The sequence below is a fragment of the Peromyscus californicus genome, unplaced genomic scaffold, assembly GCF_007827085.1.
Source record: "Peromyscus californicus insignis strain IS unplaced genomic scaffold, ASM782708v3 Scaffold_4__1_contigs__length_199733344, whole genome shotgun sequence".
NCBI classification, from domain to species: domain Eukaryota; kingdom Metazoa; phylum Chordata; class Mammalia; order Rodentia; family Cricetidae; genus Peromyscus; species Peromyscus californicus.
This window is the reverse complement of record NW_026294562.1, coordinates 68,170,181-68,186,154: the sequence shown is the minus strand read 5'-3', so window position 1 is coordinate 68,186,154 and position 15,974 is coordinate 68,170,181. Positions and strand designations below refer to the sequence as shown.

The window sequence follows — 15,974 nt, the reverse complement described above, 5'->3', positions numbered from 1 at the left end:
GTTTAGCAACTTCACGCTGCCGAGAGAGCAGCCGCTGAGCTCTCTCGCTGGCCCCTTGGCACCGTTTCTCTCCATAAATCGAGCTCATTGCTTTTTTGCATTCTTATTAATATTTATAATTCTCACAAGGAATAAATATCTTTGACTGTACGTACATTTCCCCCTCGTTTTCGTGTTTGGAAGGACTACTGCAGAATGCAAAGTAGTGGACATTTCTGGAAAATACTGTTAGTGTTTTCGTCTATAACTCTGGTGTTTTTCTATTAAAGCCTTTATGTATTTTTATTAGTGTGCCTTCTTTGAGGGTAAAGCTTAATAAATGCATGCTACTGTCTGAGTGGTCTGCTCTCTAGTAAATCTCTGCCTTCCTGAGATGTTTGGCTTCCTAGAGCCTCACAGGAGGCCCAGACTCTGTATTTATATTTCTAATTAAGACTACATATTACTTTGCTTTCTGCTTGACATTTTTCTTCCAGAAAAAAATAGGGCATTTTTTTTTCTTCCATAATGATACTTCAAGCCATAGCTAAGTACAAAGCGGGGAGGTGGGGAATATCCAAACCTTAAACTGTTACTTCCTTAGTAATTTGTTAAACTGCAGAATAAATTGAGATTTGAAAGGGGGGTTGTTCAGATCTGTTTGGACTGCTGTAACAAAACACCCTAGACTGGGTAATTTATAAACAACAAAAATGTATTGCTCACAGATCTGGAGGCTGGGAAGTCCAGGCTCAAGGGACCAATAGATTCCATGTCTGATGAGGCCCTCTAGGGTAGGAGAAAAAAACCTTCTGAGACCTTTGTGGATCTGGTCCCTTCCTAGTGCTCACACCCACTCAGCTGCCGTTGCCTTGGTGACTCTGTTTCAGTGTGTGAAGGGTAGAAAGGTGGCAGGGGCATTCAGGCCGCAGCAGGGGTGGTTAATTGCGTGTCCTAGGAGTCTCCCCTTATCTCCGTGGAAATGGGTTAATTAGGTAAGTTTTGGCTTACCTGAGTCAGCACAGATCGAAGAGTGTGTAGCAAAATGCTGCCCCTCCGTCTCTTTCTTGCACCTCTTTCTCTGTCTTCCTCCTTCTCACGGCCATCAACCTGTATCTGCCTGTGGACAGCCACTAATAAGCCAAAGCTGCACCTAGCATGACGAGCTGATGCAGAGACATTTCTGAGTAGACAGAAGCAACAAAGGGAAGGACTAGGCAGGTGGAAGAGGCAGCAGCCTTCAAATGACAGTAGCAGTGTTCTGTGCTAGCCACTGACACCTGTTTGTGACTCAGCGGACACACACAACACTCTGGTCCTTGAAGTGCTCCGTTACACGTCTCAGGACCCTTCCTTGCAGATGCACACGGAGCGACTGCCCCAAGCCCACCTAGAGAAGGCCTCCACAGTGTAGCCCGTGTAAGGAGAGCGCCCATCCACCGAAGCCCACACCAGAGTCACCTGGCCTTTGATAACAGCTTCCGGTGAAATCTAGATTGGAGAATATTACTTAGAAATGACAAAAGTCAGTTCTAAGGGCTGTGTAGACTTTGTCATTGTTGATTAAGGATCATAGAGAGCTCCTCCTGCCAGAAGGAAGTCCTACTTTCTGCCCGTCCCAGCTTCCAGGCTTCAGGGAGGCCAGGAGCTCAGGGTCTTCCTGGTTGGCCTGCTTCTTTTTACCTCCATCTCTGCTGGTCTCCATGTGATACCCAGGAGTCTGGTCCTGCTCTAGGACCTTTCCTTAGTCCCCTGCAGTGCTACCTTCTTTTGGGGCAGGAGAAAGATGACTTCACGAGTCCTACAGGGGAGAGGCAGCCGCTGCTGGCCGCTAGATTCTCATGCAGGCTCTTTGCTGTGCCTGGGAACCCAGTTAACACAGGACCCAATGCACATGAGAGAAGCTTAAAAATTAATTCATTTTACATATACACGCGGATTGTCACAAGAGAGCGTGTCCCAGATATATGGCCAGAGTGGTTGGTTTTTTTTTTTTTTTTTTTTTTTGACAAAGCAATGAATTAAAAAAATAAAAGCAGGACAAACAGCTCTCTTGACAGGATAGTAACTTCTGGGGATGTTACTGAGAGAGACGGTGGGGCAGGACACAGAAACTGGGGGAGGGCCTGGGTTACTTTATAGCTGGTTATCCACGATGTGATTGGGGTGGGGTGTGAAAGGCTCCCCAAGTAAGAATCCTTACTGCTTCCTTGAAAATGAAGGTAGAGGCTGACAGGTGTGGTGATGCACGCCTTTAATCCCAGCATCTGGGAGGCAGAGGCAGGTGGATCTCTATGAGTCTGGGGTCAGCCTGGCCTACATAGTGAGTTCCAGGACAGCCAGAGATACGTAATAGAGAGACCCTGTCTCCAAAAAAAGAAAAGAAAAGGAGGAGGAAGAGGAGAGAAGAAAGTAGAGGTTGAGAGACCCTGCGGTGGTCACAGTTCCGTGGGGGGATTCAGCTTTAACTGTCACTTGTGGGCGTCATTTCTCCTTGCACCGTGTGGCTTCCAGGGATTGAACTCAGGCTGTTAGCCTTGGTACGAGTGCCTTCACCTGCTAAGCCCTCCTGCTGGCCTCCTCCATGGTTTTTTTAAACTTGTTGTTATCGCTAAAAATGAAGCTCATGGGGAGCGCTCAGCCATGTGTATTTGGGTGTTCTTGATTAGAGAACGCGGTTGCAAGTTATTCTTAAATGCAGTGACTTAAAATGGAAAAAGGAAAAGAAAAAAGAAAACAAAGCTGTCATACACGTTTTTGAAGACCAGCGCTCTTGTGTGTGAACCTGTGGCGTTAGTTAACAGAGGTCGTTGTTTCCAGGGGAAAGTGTTCATTTACCGAGGAAAGGAATATGAGCGACGGGAAGACTTTGAAGCTCGGCTATTAACTCAGTTTCCAAATGCTGAGAAAATGAAGACGACGTCTCCACCAGGCGATGACATTAAGACTTCTCCTGGCCAGTGTATCCTTTAAGACAGCGGGAGGGCCACTCCTGGGAACAGGTGATGGACAGGTGCCCTCAGGTGGCAGGGCTTCTCTTGGTTGGTATGCATGCTGTTGTTTGGTCCTTAACTCTCCGCCCTCAGACATCCAGTGCTTCACAGTGAAGCCCAAGCTGGATTTGCCCCCAAAATTTCACCGGCCAGTGTCTGAACAGATTGTAAGGTAACCATGCCAGCTTTCTTACCAATAGGAGGTGGCAAGATGCGAACAATGGGTCTCTTGATAAGAATTCTGCCTTTTTATGTGTGAACTTTAACCTTTGAAGAACATCCTGAATTTTTTTCTTCTGCCTTCTCCCAAGAACAAGGGAAGGTAATGATTGCTGGCACCCACAAAAAGACAAAGCAAGTAATTAGAGGGGTACATAGAAGATTCCTCCCCCAGGGTCTGGAAAGGATGAAAGCTAGGAGGAAAAAGGTCGCCCTTGGGTCTCCTTAGAGACCACACATTCGGGATAGAATCCCCAACAGTGCTCAGACTCCTCCTTGCCCCTGCCCTGGGCGGATGTGGGACTCTGCCTTTTATGAACTGAGATCACAGTATTTGCTCCATATGAAATAGAAACCTTTTGCCCTAGGGTTAGAGGAATCATTCCACTGGTAAAGCACTGACCTTACAAGCCTGAAGACTCAGTTCAATACTGAGAGCCCACATGTAAAAACAAAAGCAAAAAACCACCAGGCAGGATGCTTCATGCTTTAACCCAGCAATGGCAAGTTGGGAAGCAAAGACAGGGGGATCCCTGTAAACTCCCTACTTGGCCAACAGTGCCTGCTTAGCAAAATTCCAGGCTATTGAGAGACCTGGGCTCAACTAAAACGTGGAAGGCTCCTGAAGGACCATTCCCAAGGCTGTCCTCTGACCTCCGCATGCCCACGTTCACCTCCCCACACGTGTGCACACGCACGTATGAACACACAAGACAGCATCATGCGGTGGCATTTAAACTGCACTTAGCCCCATGGGGTGAGATCACACACCTGTGCTGAGCTGCACCTGACTGACTGGGGCACAGCTCTGGAGAGTCAGCCTCTCTGTGGCTTTTTGATGTGGTGAGTTCTCCATTTGATCTCTGTCCTGGTGGGATCTGCAGCCTCTTGGATGCCTGCTCCTCCTCTGGTCTATTTGTTCGGCATCCTGCCGCAGCTCCGTGGGCCCTTTAGCCTTTCATCACTGATTTCCTTGGCGGTCATGGACACAAACCAGGGCCGCTGTCTATACTGAGTGTGTTCACAGAAATGCAGCGTTAGGCAAATGGAGAATTACGGAGCCTCTCAGATGGCACCATGTACATTCCTTCTTGGGGAAGATTAAATCACACACACACACACACACACACACACACACACACACACGCACGCGCACACACACACACACACACACAAGCCCGCCTACCCCTTCCCTATGGAAGACAGACAACAGGCTGTTTATGGCCCTGCACACCACTCTGGACATCTGCTAAATCTCTATCTCAAAAGGCTGAAACTAGAGTGTGTGACACCTTTCTTTTTAAAAAGATAGCATATTGTCAGTTTATCTAAAGTTAACTGTTAAATTATTCAGCTAGCTGGGGCAGAGACAGGCGGATCTCTGTGACTTCAAGTAGCAAAGTACAGGCCAACCAGGGCTATATAATGAAACTCTGTCTCAAAATATATATATATACTCATATCACTAAAATGACACATTATTGATTCTTTGCAATAGTAAACACACCTATTGAATCCATGGACCCTTTTTCTCTCCTTCACATCACCTTCCCAAGCCTTTGCCAGGTCCACCTGCATGCATCTCTTACTCAGCATCTCTTCTCCCTTGAACACTGGCAGAGACCCCTGCCAGTCTCTCTTCTGCTGCCATCTCCCTTCAGGGACCCGCTGGCAAGTGAGCCAAGGCTGTGGCTTTAGGTCAAGGTTGGGGATACTTCCTGAGATGTAGTACTGTGTTCTGAAGCCAACCACCCCACCTGAGATGTAGTACTGTGTTCTGAAGCCAACCCCCCCACCTGAGATGTAGTACTGTGTGTGTTCTGAAGCCAACCACCCCACCTGAGATGTAGTACTGTGTTCTGAAGCCAACCACCCCACCTGAGATGTAGTACTGTGTTCTGAAGCCCACCCCCCACCCCCGCCAAGTCTAAAAGCCATTCAGCTGCTTTCAGGTTAAAAGTCTAAGGATTTTTCTCTCTCTACAGTTTTTATAGGGTGAATGAGGTCCAGCGATTTGAATATTCTCGGCCCATCCGGAAAGGGGAGAAGAACCCAGACAATGAATTTGCGGTAATTAAAAATCAACACCTACAACACTGTAACAAAACTCAAAAATCCTTACCTATCCTCCCAGCCACAGAAGGACCTGGAGGGCACATCCCCACAAGGCCGTCACAGACAGTGTTAAATGTCTCTGTACCTTATATGCAGACAGCCTAAGCATCACACTCCAGATTGAGTAAAGCTAGTAGCATTTCATACAGCTTATTAGTGAGATCGCTGAGACACCTAATAATGGACCAATGGCATTAAGGGCACTGGGTATTCCCTTCCAGTGAGTCTCAGTACTCAGAACTGCAGAGGCTTATTTGGCCTTGGGTGACAATGACAGTCAGGAAAGACCAGCACCAGGCTCCCTGGAGCTTATCCCACGGCAGCGGGGTTCCTACTGACATTCTGGAGCGGGTGATCCTCTGTGGGGCCATGCCATCCATCTCTAACTTGAACACAGTATCATCTCCCTGGTCATGACAACCAGTCAGGGCTCTACCCTGCCAGATAGTTCTTCCTTTTTATAGACATCACATTGGCCCTGGAAATAGCAGCACACATCCATATAGTCTTTTAGAAATTTTACGTGTAGGACTGGGAGACGGCTCAGTCAGTAATGTGCTTGTCATTACAAACATGAGACCCTGAATTCCATCCCCCAAACCCATGTCAAAAAGGCTAGGTGTGGTGATGCATACTTGTAACCCCAGCATCGAGGTGACAGGGTAAGGTAGGTCCCTGCAGCTCACTGGCCAGCCACTCTAACTTCCTAGGCAAGTCCCCGCGTCTCAATTAGAGACGCTACGTCACGAAACAAGGTGACCAGTTCCAGAGGAACCCAGCCAAGGTGGACCTCTGCTCTCTACCTGTATACACATACACATACACACACACACACACACACACACACACACACACACACACACGCACACACGCACACACACATGCACACACACACACACGCGCGCGCGCGCGCGCGCATACACACTCACATTCAAAGAAACTGTACAAGTGAATCTATTTAATGAACCCATCTCAAAAGGCATCAGACAAGCCTTTCTTACTGGAACTCCTCCCTGCAGAATCCCTCTTCAGACTTTTAGTGCAAAGAGACCTGAGCCCCTCAGTGACAGCAAGGACCAGCTCTGCTAAAATAGCTTCCTTTTGTAGTCTAGAGGCCTTTGGGACACAGGAGGCCAAAGGTGAATATCACCCACACCTAACCCGAAGCAGGCTTTGGAGCCCTCTGTCTGGGCTGCCTTGGGCAGGGGGACTTTCACCCTCCCTCTGCAGGAACCCTTGGTGAAAAACCTGAGTTTCCTTCACAGCTCCCAGGAGTCACCTTAGTGATGTCCCCTCTGGCCCCCATGCCAATGTCTTTGTGTGTTGACAGGAGCTTGGAGTGAGGTGACTCCTTGTTTCAAGGTGAAGGTTGGTTTCCTTGGCCAGTGCTAACATACCAACCCTGTAGTGGCTGGTCCTTGCAGTATGACTAGGGTCAGAGCCTAGGCACAGACAACCCGGACATCCATGCTAACAATGAATTAACAGCTTCTAGAGTATTTCTTTCACGATCACAAACCATGCTGTTCTTTCTGCAGTGTCTGGGACCCAGGGATTTGTTGACTTTTCCCCACCCCTCCCCCATCTTGCAGTATGTATATTCTTACACTGTAAGGAACAGACACATGGAGGCCAAGCAAATTGCTGAAGAGTGCTCAGCGAGCTGGCAGCAGAGCTAAGAATAACCGAGACACCTGACATTTTGAGCTGTGCTAAGCCTCAGAGCTTGTGCTGCCTCTAGATGGCCCCCAAATCCCCCGATGGCCCCATTTGGGTCCTCACACATAGATGAAGCATTAAGAAGCCCTGGATTTAGCCCTTCACAGCCTGACAAAGGTTCAGGCTTCCAGAAAAGAGCAGAGTGATTTGCAGCAGTGAGAAGCCTGATCCTGGCCTCTTCTACAGGCTTCTAACTCCAAGGACAAATGCTAGGAAAATGACCCTCTGAGGCCAAGAGCTATGCTCAGCATCTCTAAGCCTGACAGAGGGTGAAACTTCAGGAGTAAGGGCCTCTGAGGAGGAGCCAGTCAAGATAGGGGGCCTGAGTTAAGAACTGACCACAAAGCCCAAGATAAACTCAGGGTATTCACAAGGGTATTGACATGAAGGGGCAAGTGGACAGGCTCTGAAAGTCTACCCTTTCTCTGGCAAGTCCTCAAGGACATAGGCAGAAGAACTTGGTCTGGGAGGCAAAGATCTGCATGTGGCCCTGAAGCTCCTAAAGCTCCTGCAGTCTCCTTGCTTTCCTCTAGAATCTCAGAAGAAAGGTTCCAAAGGCCAGGCCAGCTTTCTGTAATTGTCACCCCATGACTTGTTAGTCCTGAGAAGGTGGCTGTCTGGTGGCTTATAGTTTGCCCCTCTGCTAGAGCTATAGACCAATCATTAAAGAGGCATAGAATTAGTCTCATTGGTTTGAAAATAATTTCTTGCAATGTGTGAGGTGCCGCTTTATAAAGAATACATGTTGGAAAAGACTTCTATTTAAAATATATCAAGGGCAGAGGCTGTATCTTGGATGGTACAATGCTTACCTAGAATACACAAAGACCTAGGTCTGATCCTCAGCATTGCATAAACTGAGTGGGTATTGCAGTGCACACCTGTAATACCAGCACTAAGGATTAGAAGTTCCAGTTCATCCTCAACTACCTACCAAGTTTGGGCCAGCAAGGGATACATGAGATCCTGTCTCAAAAGATGAAACAAAATGTGCATGTGAAAAGCCGTAACAGTAGAAGAGAAGTCTTGAACAAAGGATGCCATAGTGTGTAGATCCTCAACAGTACTTTGTGGTACATGTCTCCCTTCTATTTCCACACTATGTTTCCATAGAATATAAACATAATAATTGTGTTGTTTAATGATTTTATTAAAACACAAGAGTGTAGGCAGAAGTTCTGTCCCACAAGCCACTCTCAAATAACCATTCAGAGGTTTAATGTTAATTATAAATGCTTAGTTGATAGCTCAGGCTTGTTACTAGCTAACTTTTACATTTTCAATTAACCCATATTTCTTATCCACCCTCTGCCACATGGCTCATGGCTTGTTGCCTCGTTTTCATCATGTCCTGCTTCCTCTGCATCTTCTGGCATCTCCTCTGACTCCACCCTTCTTCTTCCTAGCATCCTTAGTTTGGTTGTCCCACCTATACTTCCTGCCTGGCTACCAAAGAGTCAGCTTTTTATTAATCCAATTCAAGTGACAAACCTTTACAGTGTACAAAAGGATTATTCCACAGCATTTAAAAAGTCAGTTTTAGGAAGCTTTGTTTTTGATGTATTTGTGCCTTTGAGTGCCTCTTGAACCCTAGGTAAGGCTAACACAAAACTCACTTGGCTGCTTCCCCCAAACTCACTAATTTAAGAGAGAACACCCATCATTCTGAGGTATTTACGTCACCCCTGCTAACCCACTACAATTCCATGCTGAACAGCAGAGAGACATGTTTAATAGGCAGGAAATACGGTGCTTTGATGAGTTATGGCTGTCAAGTGGAACACAGCTCCTGGGGATTCCTTCAGCACACACCTGTCCCATGTGAACACAGGCAGACCTTGTCCTGCTAGAAGACCCACATGCTGGGGTCACATAGATACCCAAGGGAAAGAGCCCCCTCCTGCTGGCACCCCCCTCCTGACGTGTATTGTCTGGGTTCTTCTTACAGAATATGTGGATCGAGAGAACCATCTACACTACGGCCTACAAACTGCCAGGAATTTTAAGGTGGTTTGAAGTCAAATCTGTCTTCATGGTAAGGAGACACCCCGGAAGGGAGTACCTGCCTTTCTCTCCCATTGTGTTTGGCAATGCCCTCCTTGTCCTCAAGAGCCTTGTGATCACTGTGGCCTGTTACATGCTCCAGACCCTTCAGTGCCTGTCACCACCCTGTGTGTACCTCAAAGCATCAATATCTCCCCGTCGCCTCCTGCGTCTTCTTCCTAAAGCTGTGTGGCCACCCCCAGGGCTAGCTGACAAGAAATCCATTCCTTCTCACACATTAGTAATGTCAGCCATAGCTGCGTTGCTTTGATAGTTCTTTCTCTTCACTAAATGGAAAAGACCATAAAGTACATTCCCACTGACGTAAACATCTGACAAAACCTCTTCCTGGTGGTTTTGTTGCCATTCGCATGACAAATAATGAGTAAAATTTACTCATTTCATGTGAGACTATATTCCTCCTTGGACATATATTTTACAGACATGACGATTCCCGTTTTATATAAGCCACACTTTACCTTGCTATGGGACAGGGTTATTTTTGTTGTTTGGTTTTATTTATGAATGGGTATTTTATCTGTATATATGTCCTCTGTACGCCGTGTGTACAATGCCTGCTGAAGCCAAAGGAGAGGGTGTTGAATCCCTTGGGATTGGAGTTGCAGGTAGTTGTGAGCCACCATGAGGATGCTCAGAATCAAACCCAGGTCCTCTGGAAGAGCAGTTGGCTCTCTCAACCACTGAGCCATCTCTAGCACTATGGGACAATTTTATTTACATGAAACTCACATTTATGGGGAGCTGTAGGGTGGCTTCACTAACAGAGCTGTGCCATAGGTTTATTGCCAAGACCGAAATATATCAGGCCTATGACAATTGCCCATATAAAATAATCCAATAAAAGCATAAGGATGCTGTAGCCCACATGGTAGAATGTATCCTCTGTATGCACAAAGTCTTGGGTTCTATCCCCCGCACCACATACACAGGGTGTGGCAGTGCACACCTGTAATCCTCGCACACAGGAGGATCAGAAGTTCCAATGTTATTTTCAGCTCTACGCTGAATGTGAAGCCAGCCTTGGCTACATGATATTCTGTCTCAAAAAACAAAAACAAACAAACAAAAAACTAATTACAATATGCTTTTGTTCATGTATCTTCACTGGACTGGATCCCACCTCAGGAGATGGCTCCTGCCATTCAATTAACAGTGAGTCCCTAAAACACCTGGTGATTTGGCTGAAGGACTTGACTAATGCTTGCCAATTTGGCTCTTCCCTTCTGTGTGCCCACCCCTCTCTTTGGCTCATGCCAATGAGAGCTCTGGGCCCTTGCGTGAACATGTATGTCCCTGCTCTACCAGACCTCTCCACCCCACAATAGCCAAGATGGAGATCCCCACCCCTACTCAGAGCCCTCAGGACCCTTTGCCTGCCCCTTCTGGGGACATGAGCACTTCCCACCCTGAAACCTTTAGTCTCTATCCCAAGGCCACCCACATGGACAGAAGGCAGTCAGGACATTAGCCAACGAGACCATTTAGGGTGGCCAGGCTGAGATCTGGTGGGAAGCCAAGTTAAAGTCCTCCAGATAGATCTGCATTAACATGCACAAGACAACTGGATTTTCCTAAGTCCAAATGCCTGTATTTGCACAGAAACCAGGCGTTAGAAGGAAAATGTGCAGGAGGCCAGGGAGGCCGCCTCACTTGAGCACACTGCAATAGCTCGAGTGATGCCCACCATGCTCTCTTCCTTGCAGGTAGAGATCAGCCCGCTGGAGAACGCCATTGAGACGATGCAGCTGACCAATGACAAGATCAGCAGTATGGTCCAGCAGCACTTGGATGACCCAGGCCTTCCCATCAACCCCCTGTCCATGCTCCTGAATGGCATTGTGGATCCCGCCGTCATGGGTGGCTTTGCCAATTATGAGAAGGCATGTGACATACCTGGGATGGGCTGAGCATTCCCATACTCCATCCCTGGGACCCAGAAACTATCCTGGAGAGTCATCTTCACTTTCCAGAACTCTTGGGGTCATTAAGGACCTAAAGATTTCCTTCTGGAGATAAACAAGAGTCCAGATATTTACCCTAGACAGACGGCATGGGTACAGTGGTGGGGCCTCTGAGTTCTCTCCATAGTAGCTCAGTGGGAATGGGCAGAAATCGAAGATCATGGGGTATGGGCTAAATCAGGTCTGCCCACCATAGCCCTGCCCATTTTTGAAAATGCTGGGGCTGCATGCATTTATTTACTCCTTGCCTGTGACAGTTTCCCTGATACAGCAATGACATATTTGAGCCACTAAACAGAGGCCTATGTGGTCCACGAGACCAAAATCATTTGTCTGCTGGCCCTACACAAAAGAAACTTGTTGACACAGATCTAGACAGTGAAACCTGAGATCAAAAGGGTCTCCTAGTGAGCTGACAATGGTCATGGAACAAAAGTTAGTACCCCCTCCCCCAATGTCTGTGTCTTCCAGACAAATATTTGTCTGGCTGGAATCAATAGAGAAGAATAGCAGCTATCAGGGTCAACTTTCCAGGCATTGGTACAGTTGAGAGAGCCATAGCCACTGCTACTCAGTAGGACCAAGCAATCCAGATCAGCTGTGGCCTTTCTGGACTCCTGATGCCTATGTGCTCTCTGTACTATGTTTGACCTTGGGTCCTGGGAAGAGTCCAACCCTGGGTCTACAGGGAGTGCCATATGAGGTCTGTGGGACTGGGTTGTACATGGATCTCTTCACAAGGCTCCTGTGCGCAGTTGCGCAGTGGTGTGCTAGGCGATCACATGTGAACAGCTTTCCCTATCTCCACAGGCTTTCTTCACAGACCGATACCTGCAGGAGCATCCTGAGGCCCATGGGCAGATCGAGAGGCTCAAGGACCTGATAGCCTGGCAGGTTTGTATGGCTAGAAAAGGAAGATGGGTGACCTGGGCCCCTTCACATACATTCCTACCAGCATGGTGACCTCTGGGTTAACACATTGGCAATGAGAAAGTCACTTAAACACCCAAAATATTCTGTTACTAATGAACAAGATCTGCTAGGAAACCTATGTGTGAGTGTAATTAATAGAAGACTATCAGATATCAAGGTGGACTCAGCGGCAGAAGCTCATGCCTCAGCCACTGTGGTCCTTGAGAGAGAGAGATGGTAGGGTGGCTGCAGCCTGCCCACTCCTTCCGCTGTGAGGAGGCAGTTCTGAAGGATGAGTATCTTTGTTTGTGTCTGCCCAGATGTGGTTCTGCTACTTCTATTCTTGCTTCTAGGCTGAGCCCTTCTAGACTGTCTACTTCAAGAGTAGGGAGCTCCAGAGGGCCCCTTGTATTTCTCTGTGTCTGCTTCCTGGAACTCCTAGGCTGGGTGTTCTACACTTACTCCATCTACATTTGCTCTGCCATTGGAGCTACTTGCTACAGATCCCACACAGTCAGGAAAGATATGCCTACCCCATGATCTTCATCACGTGTAACCCCACTAGCCAGACTGCAGAAGGTAGAGAGTAGGCCAGCCTGTGCTGGAGTTAGGAATGTGTACAAGCTGTAGGAGGTGGAGAGCTAGCCAACTTGTGCTAGAATTGGACAGGTGCCCAGGCTGCATGCATGGCTAAGTCTGGCCCTCGTCTCTTGAGTGGGCCTAAGAACACCCAGGCTCAGCACAGAGCTGCCCCTCCTAGGAGACCTTCCTGGCATTCTATACTGACTCTGAAAAGAGTCTCATCCTTGTGACATCTCTGTCACCAGCACATTGGCCAGTGAGATGACTTAGGGTGTGGGGCTGGGTTATGGTTTGCAGCCAAGGTGGAAGTCTTCAAACTTGGCATCTAAATATATAAGATGACTGGATTTTCACAGCTTCCAGTGAAACACAACACACACACACACACACACACACACACACACACACACACACACACACACAAACACACGCGCGCGCACGCGCGCGCACCAGGTGTAATTGTGTTCCCTGGTCCCTTCTTCCCTCCACTTCTGGCATCTGTCCTTCTGCTTTCAGTCTGTGTGAACTTGCTGTCTCTAAGACACTCTTATGAGTAGAATTGTATGCGGTTGGTTCTTTGGTATGTTTTATTTCACGCCACATAATGACTTCAAGGTTCATCTATGCTGTCACTTACGTTAGAATATCTTTTTGGAGGGCTTGGGAATAATCCTCGGTGTGGATATGCCACCGTTTATCCATTTATCTGTTGGTGAGCATTCAGGTTGTGTCCACCTTGCGGCTGGTGTGACTAATGCAGCGAACATGAGTGCACACACGCCCGTCATCTCCCTGCGCTCTGTACTCTGCATATACTGGAGGCTAGATTTTCTATAAAAAATTCAAGGTCTGAGGTTTCCAGCCATTACCAAACTTATCCACAGTGGCTGAGTCATCCTATACACCAAACAACTAGAGTATAAGGCTCCAGTTCCTGAATCTTCACCAAGACTTGTTATTATTTGGGTTTTCTTCTTTCATAGCATGGCTATTTTTTGTGCATGTGCAGCTTTATATATTTTTAAGAGAATTATATGAAAAAGAGATATTTTGAGTTTTTTCATAAGTCTCTTGAAGTCTGGTTGCCCTGGAATTGTTTTGTGACATGATAAGATCCCTCTGAACACCAAGGGAGGGACATTATTGGTCAATAGTGGTTCCTTTGCACAGAATGTAAGTCGTGTCCATTGTCTCCCTATGGATTTTGTTTTATAAAGAAAAAGTGGGAAAGAGTTTAAATTTTGGATGATTCCATTTGAGACCCTAGAAACCAAGGGGGCACAGAACTCAAAATACCCCCAGAATGCTATAACACAAAAACTAGTTTGGTCTGTAGAAGTTCTATTGATTTTTTTCCCCCTGTAAGCTTTTACAGCAAATTGGATTTTACGAGTCTCAAGTCATACGGAGGAAAATAATTTGTTCCCCAGAGAGAGACTTTATGCCCACACCATGTCATCGCCCCTAATAACTATATTAAGAGATGAATTTTAAAGCAGCTCATGGTAAAGTTGAAAGAAAGAGTGTTTTCTAGCAACTTCATTAAATCAAAGAGCAAAGGGAAAGATACATATTCAGAACATTACCTGTGATTTTCTCTCATTTGCAAGTGTTTTGATATCTTCGTATCAGTAATTGAGTTGTATGTTCATTAAAAAATGAGAGCTTAGCCGGGCGGTGGTGGCGCACGCCTTTAATCCCAGCACTCGGGAGGCAGAGGCAGGTGGATCTCTGTGAGTTCGAGGCCAGCCTGGACTACCAAGTGAGTTCCAGGAAAGGCGCAAAGCTACACAGAGAAACCCTGTCTCGAAAAACCAAAAAAAAAAAAAAAAAAAAAAAAAAAAAAAAAAAAAAAAAAAAATGAGAGCTTTACAGTTACCCTTGTTCTCGTGTTGCTCATTAGTTTATTCAGTTTGAGTTTTTCCAGAAATTCTATCCAGGCAGAGCTGGGTTTCTCCTGGGAGGAGTCCCAGGACTTGCTGGCTGAGTTATATCACAGGTGTACAGTCATAAACAAGCATGTCTCCAGTGCCTACAGTACCAGTAAGACTGGTTGGTCAACCCCAGCCTGCTCCTTAGCTCTGCTTCACGATTCTGAAGATGAAGGCAGTGATGAGCTGGCCCTCACCAGCTGGAGGGCTAGGCATGATGCAGACTGCCTGGAGCCTGCAGATTTTGCAGTTGATACTCAATCAGGGCCTACTTCCTCAAAGGCTCACCTCTGTCTTTCCTCAAACCCACTTGCAGAGTGTCCCAAGAGGAGCCCATACCTTCTCCTGTTAAGCTGCTATGCAGCATACTTATTTTCTTTGAAATGTGCAAATAGGAGAGAGCAACCTCACTCATCATCCCCCTTTCTGCAGGGACTAGTGCCCTCAAGCGATAAACAAGCTGTCCCCTACCGCTGGCAAGGCTTGAACCTGTACAGGGCACACATAACATGATGCTTGAGGAGAGCACTCAGGAGAAAGGGCTGAAGGTTGGCTTTGAACCAGGTGTGCCTGGGAAAGCCCCCTCTCTCTCTTCCAGAGTCTGGGTCTCTTTAGAAACAACAGATTCCAAAATGTACCCATGGTGACTCAAAAACTGTGGGGCACAGTTTCTGGGTCCTACGACAATTGTGACAATCCTGAATGGGGTTAGGAATCTGCCTGCCGGAGATACTTTGAACATATGGAACAAAAAGGCCTCCAAAGACCATTTCAGGCCCTAGATCTATGGTTTCCCTCTGTATATTAAGCACCTCGTCTGTTGGACTGAGCTGCACAGAATAGCTTTTTATTTCCTTGCATTTAGGATCACAGCTGCAGCTCGGCTCCAAATAGACGTAGAAGCAGGGGCCAAATCCTATTCTATGAGAAGGCTTTATCTGCTCAGTGTCAGGGGTGCCGGAGAGGGGTGTATTCTTTCACCTTGTTAGTCTCACCTGCCAGACCACAGGTTCCAGCCCTCCCAGTGCAAACAGGTCTCAACCCTCGCTCTCATCCATCAACGTAGCCTCTTGGATGCAAAGACTATTTTTATCACCCCCAACCGTCACCACCACCACCACTGCAAAACCCAGGGTGATTAGATTGCATTTTGCATGTTTGAGACAGCCATTCGAAATCAGAAATGCTCCTAGCGACTACAGTTTCACCTAGAGACTGCCTTCCCATATGAGCTTGCCTCCCCTCTTCCACAGACAACACATTTGCGTGTCACCCAAAGATGTCCCAGAGTACTGTTGTCATCTCGCCCCAGGCAGAACTCAGGGAGCGGAAAAACTAGCAGTGACTATTTCTAAGGCTGGTCCTGGGTGCGTGGTGGCAAGCTCTTGGGAAGCTGCCATCTGCATGAGGAATTCATAGGGAATAGGAGAACACCCTTCTTCTGAAAGTTCGCCCCCACACGGGCCTGATAACTGGACAGAAATGGGTAACAACTGTCT

General features: G+C 47.2%; 1 protein-coding gene across 1 annotated transcript in view; it reads left to right on the top strand.

The window, feature by feature from the left end:
- The window catches only part of Dock1 (dedicator of cytokinesis 1), a 516,647-nt gene that overhangs the window by 476,230 nt on the left and 24,443 nt on the right, over positions 1-15,974 (top strand). Inside the window, 6 exon segments of the mRNA XM_052714776.1 lie at positions 2,800-2,941; positions 3,066-3,144; positions 5,177-5,261; positions 8,974-9,060; positions 10,793-10,969; positions 11,861-11,944. Of these exon segments, the coding sequence (XP_052570736.1) occupies positions 2,800-2,941; positions 3,066-3,144; positions 5,177-5,261; positions 8,974-9,060; positions 10,793-10,969; positions 11,861-11,944 (654 nt within the window).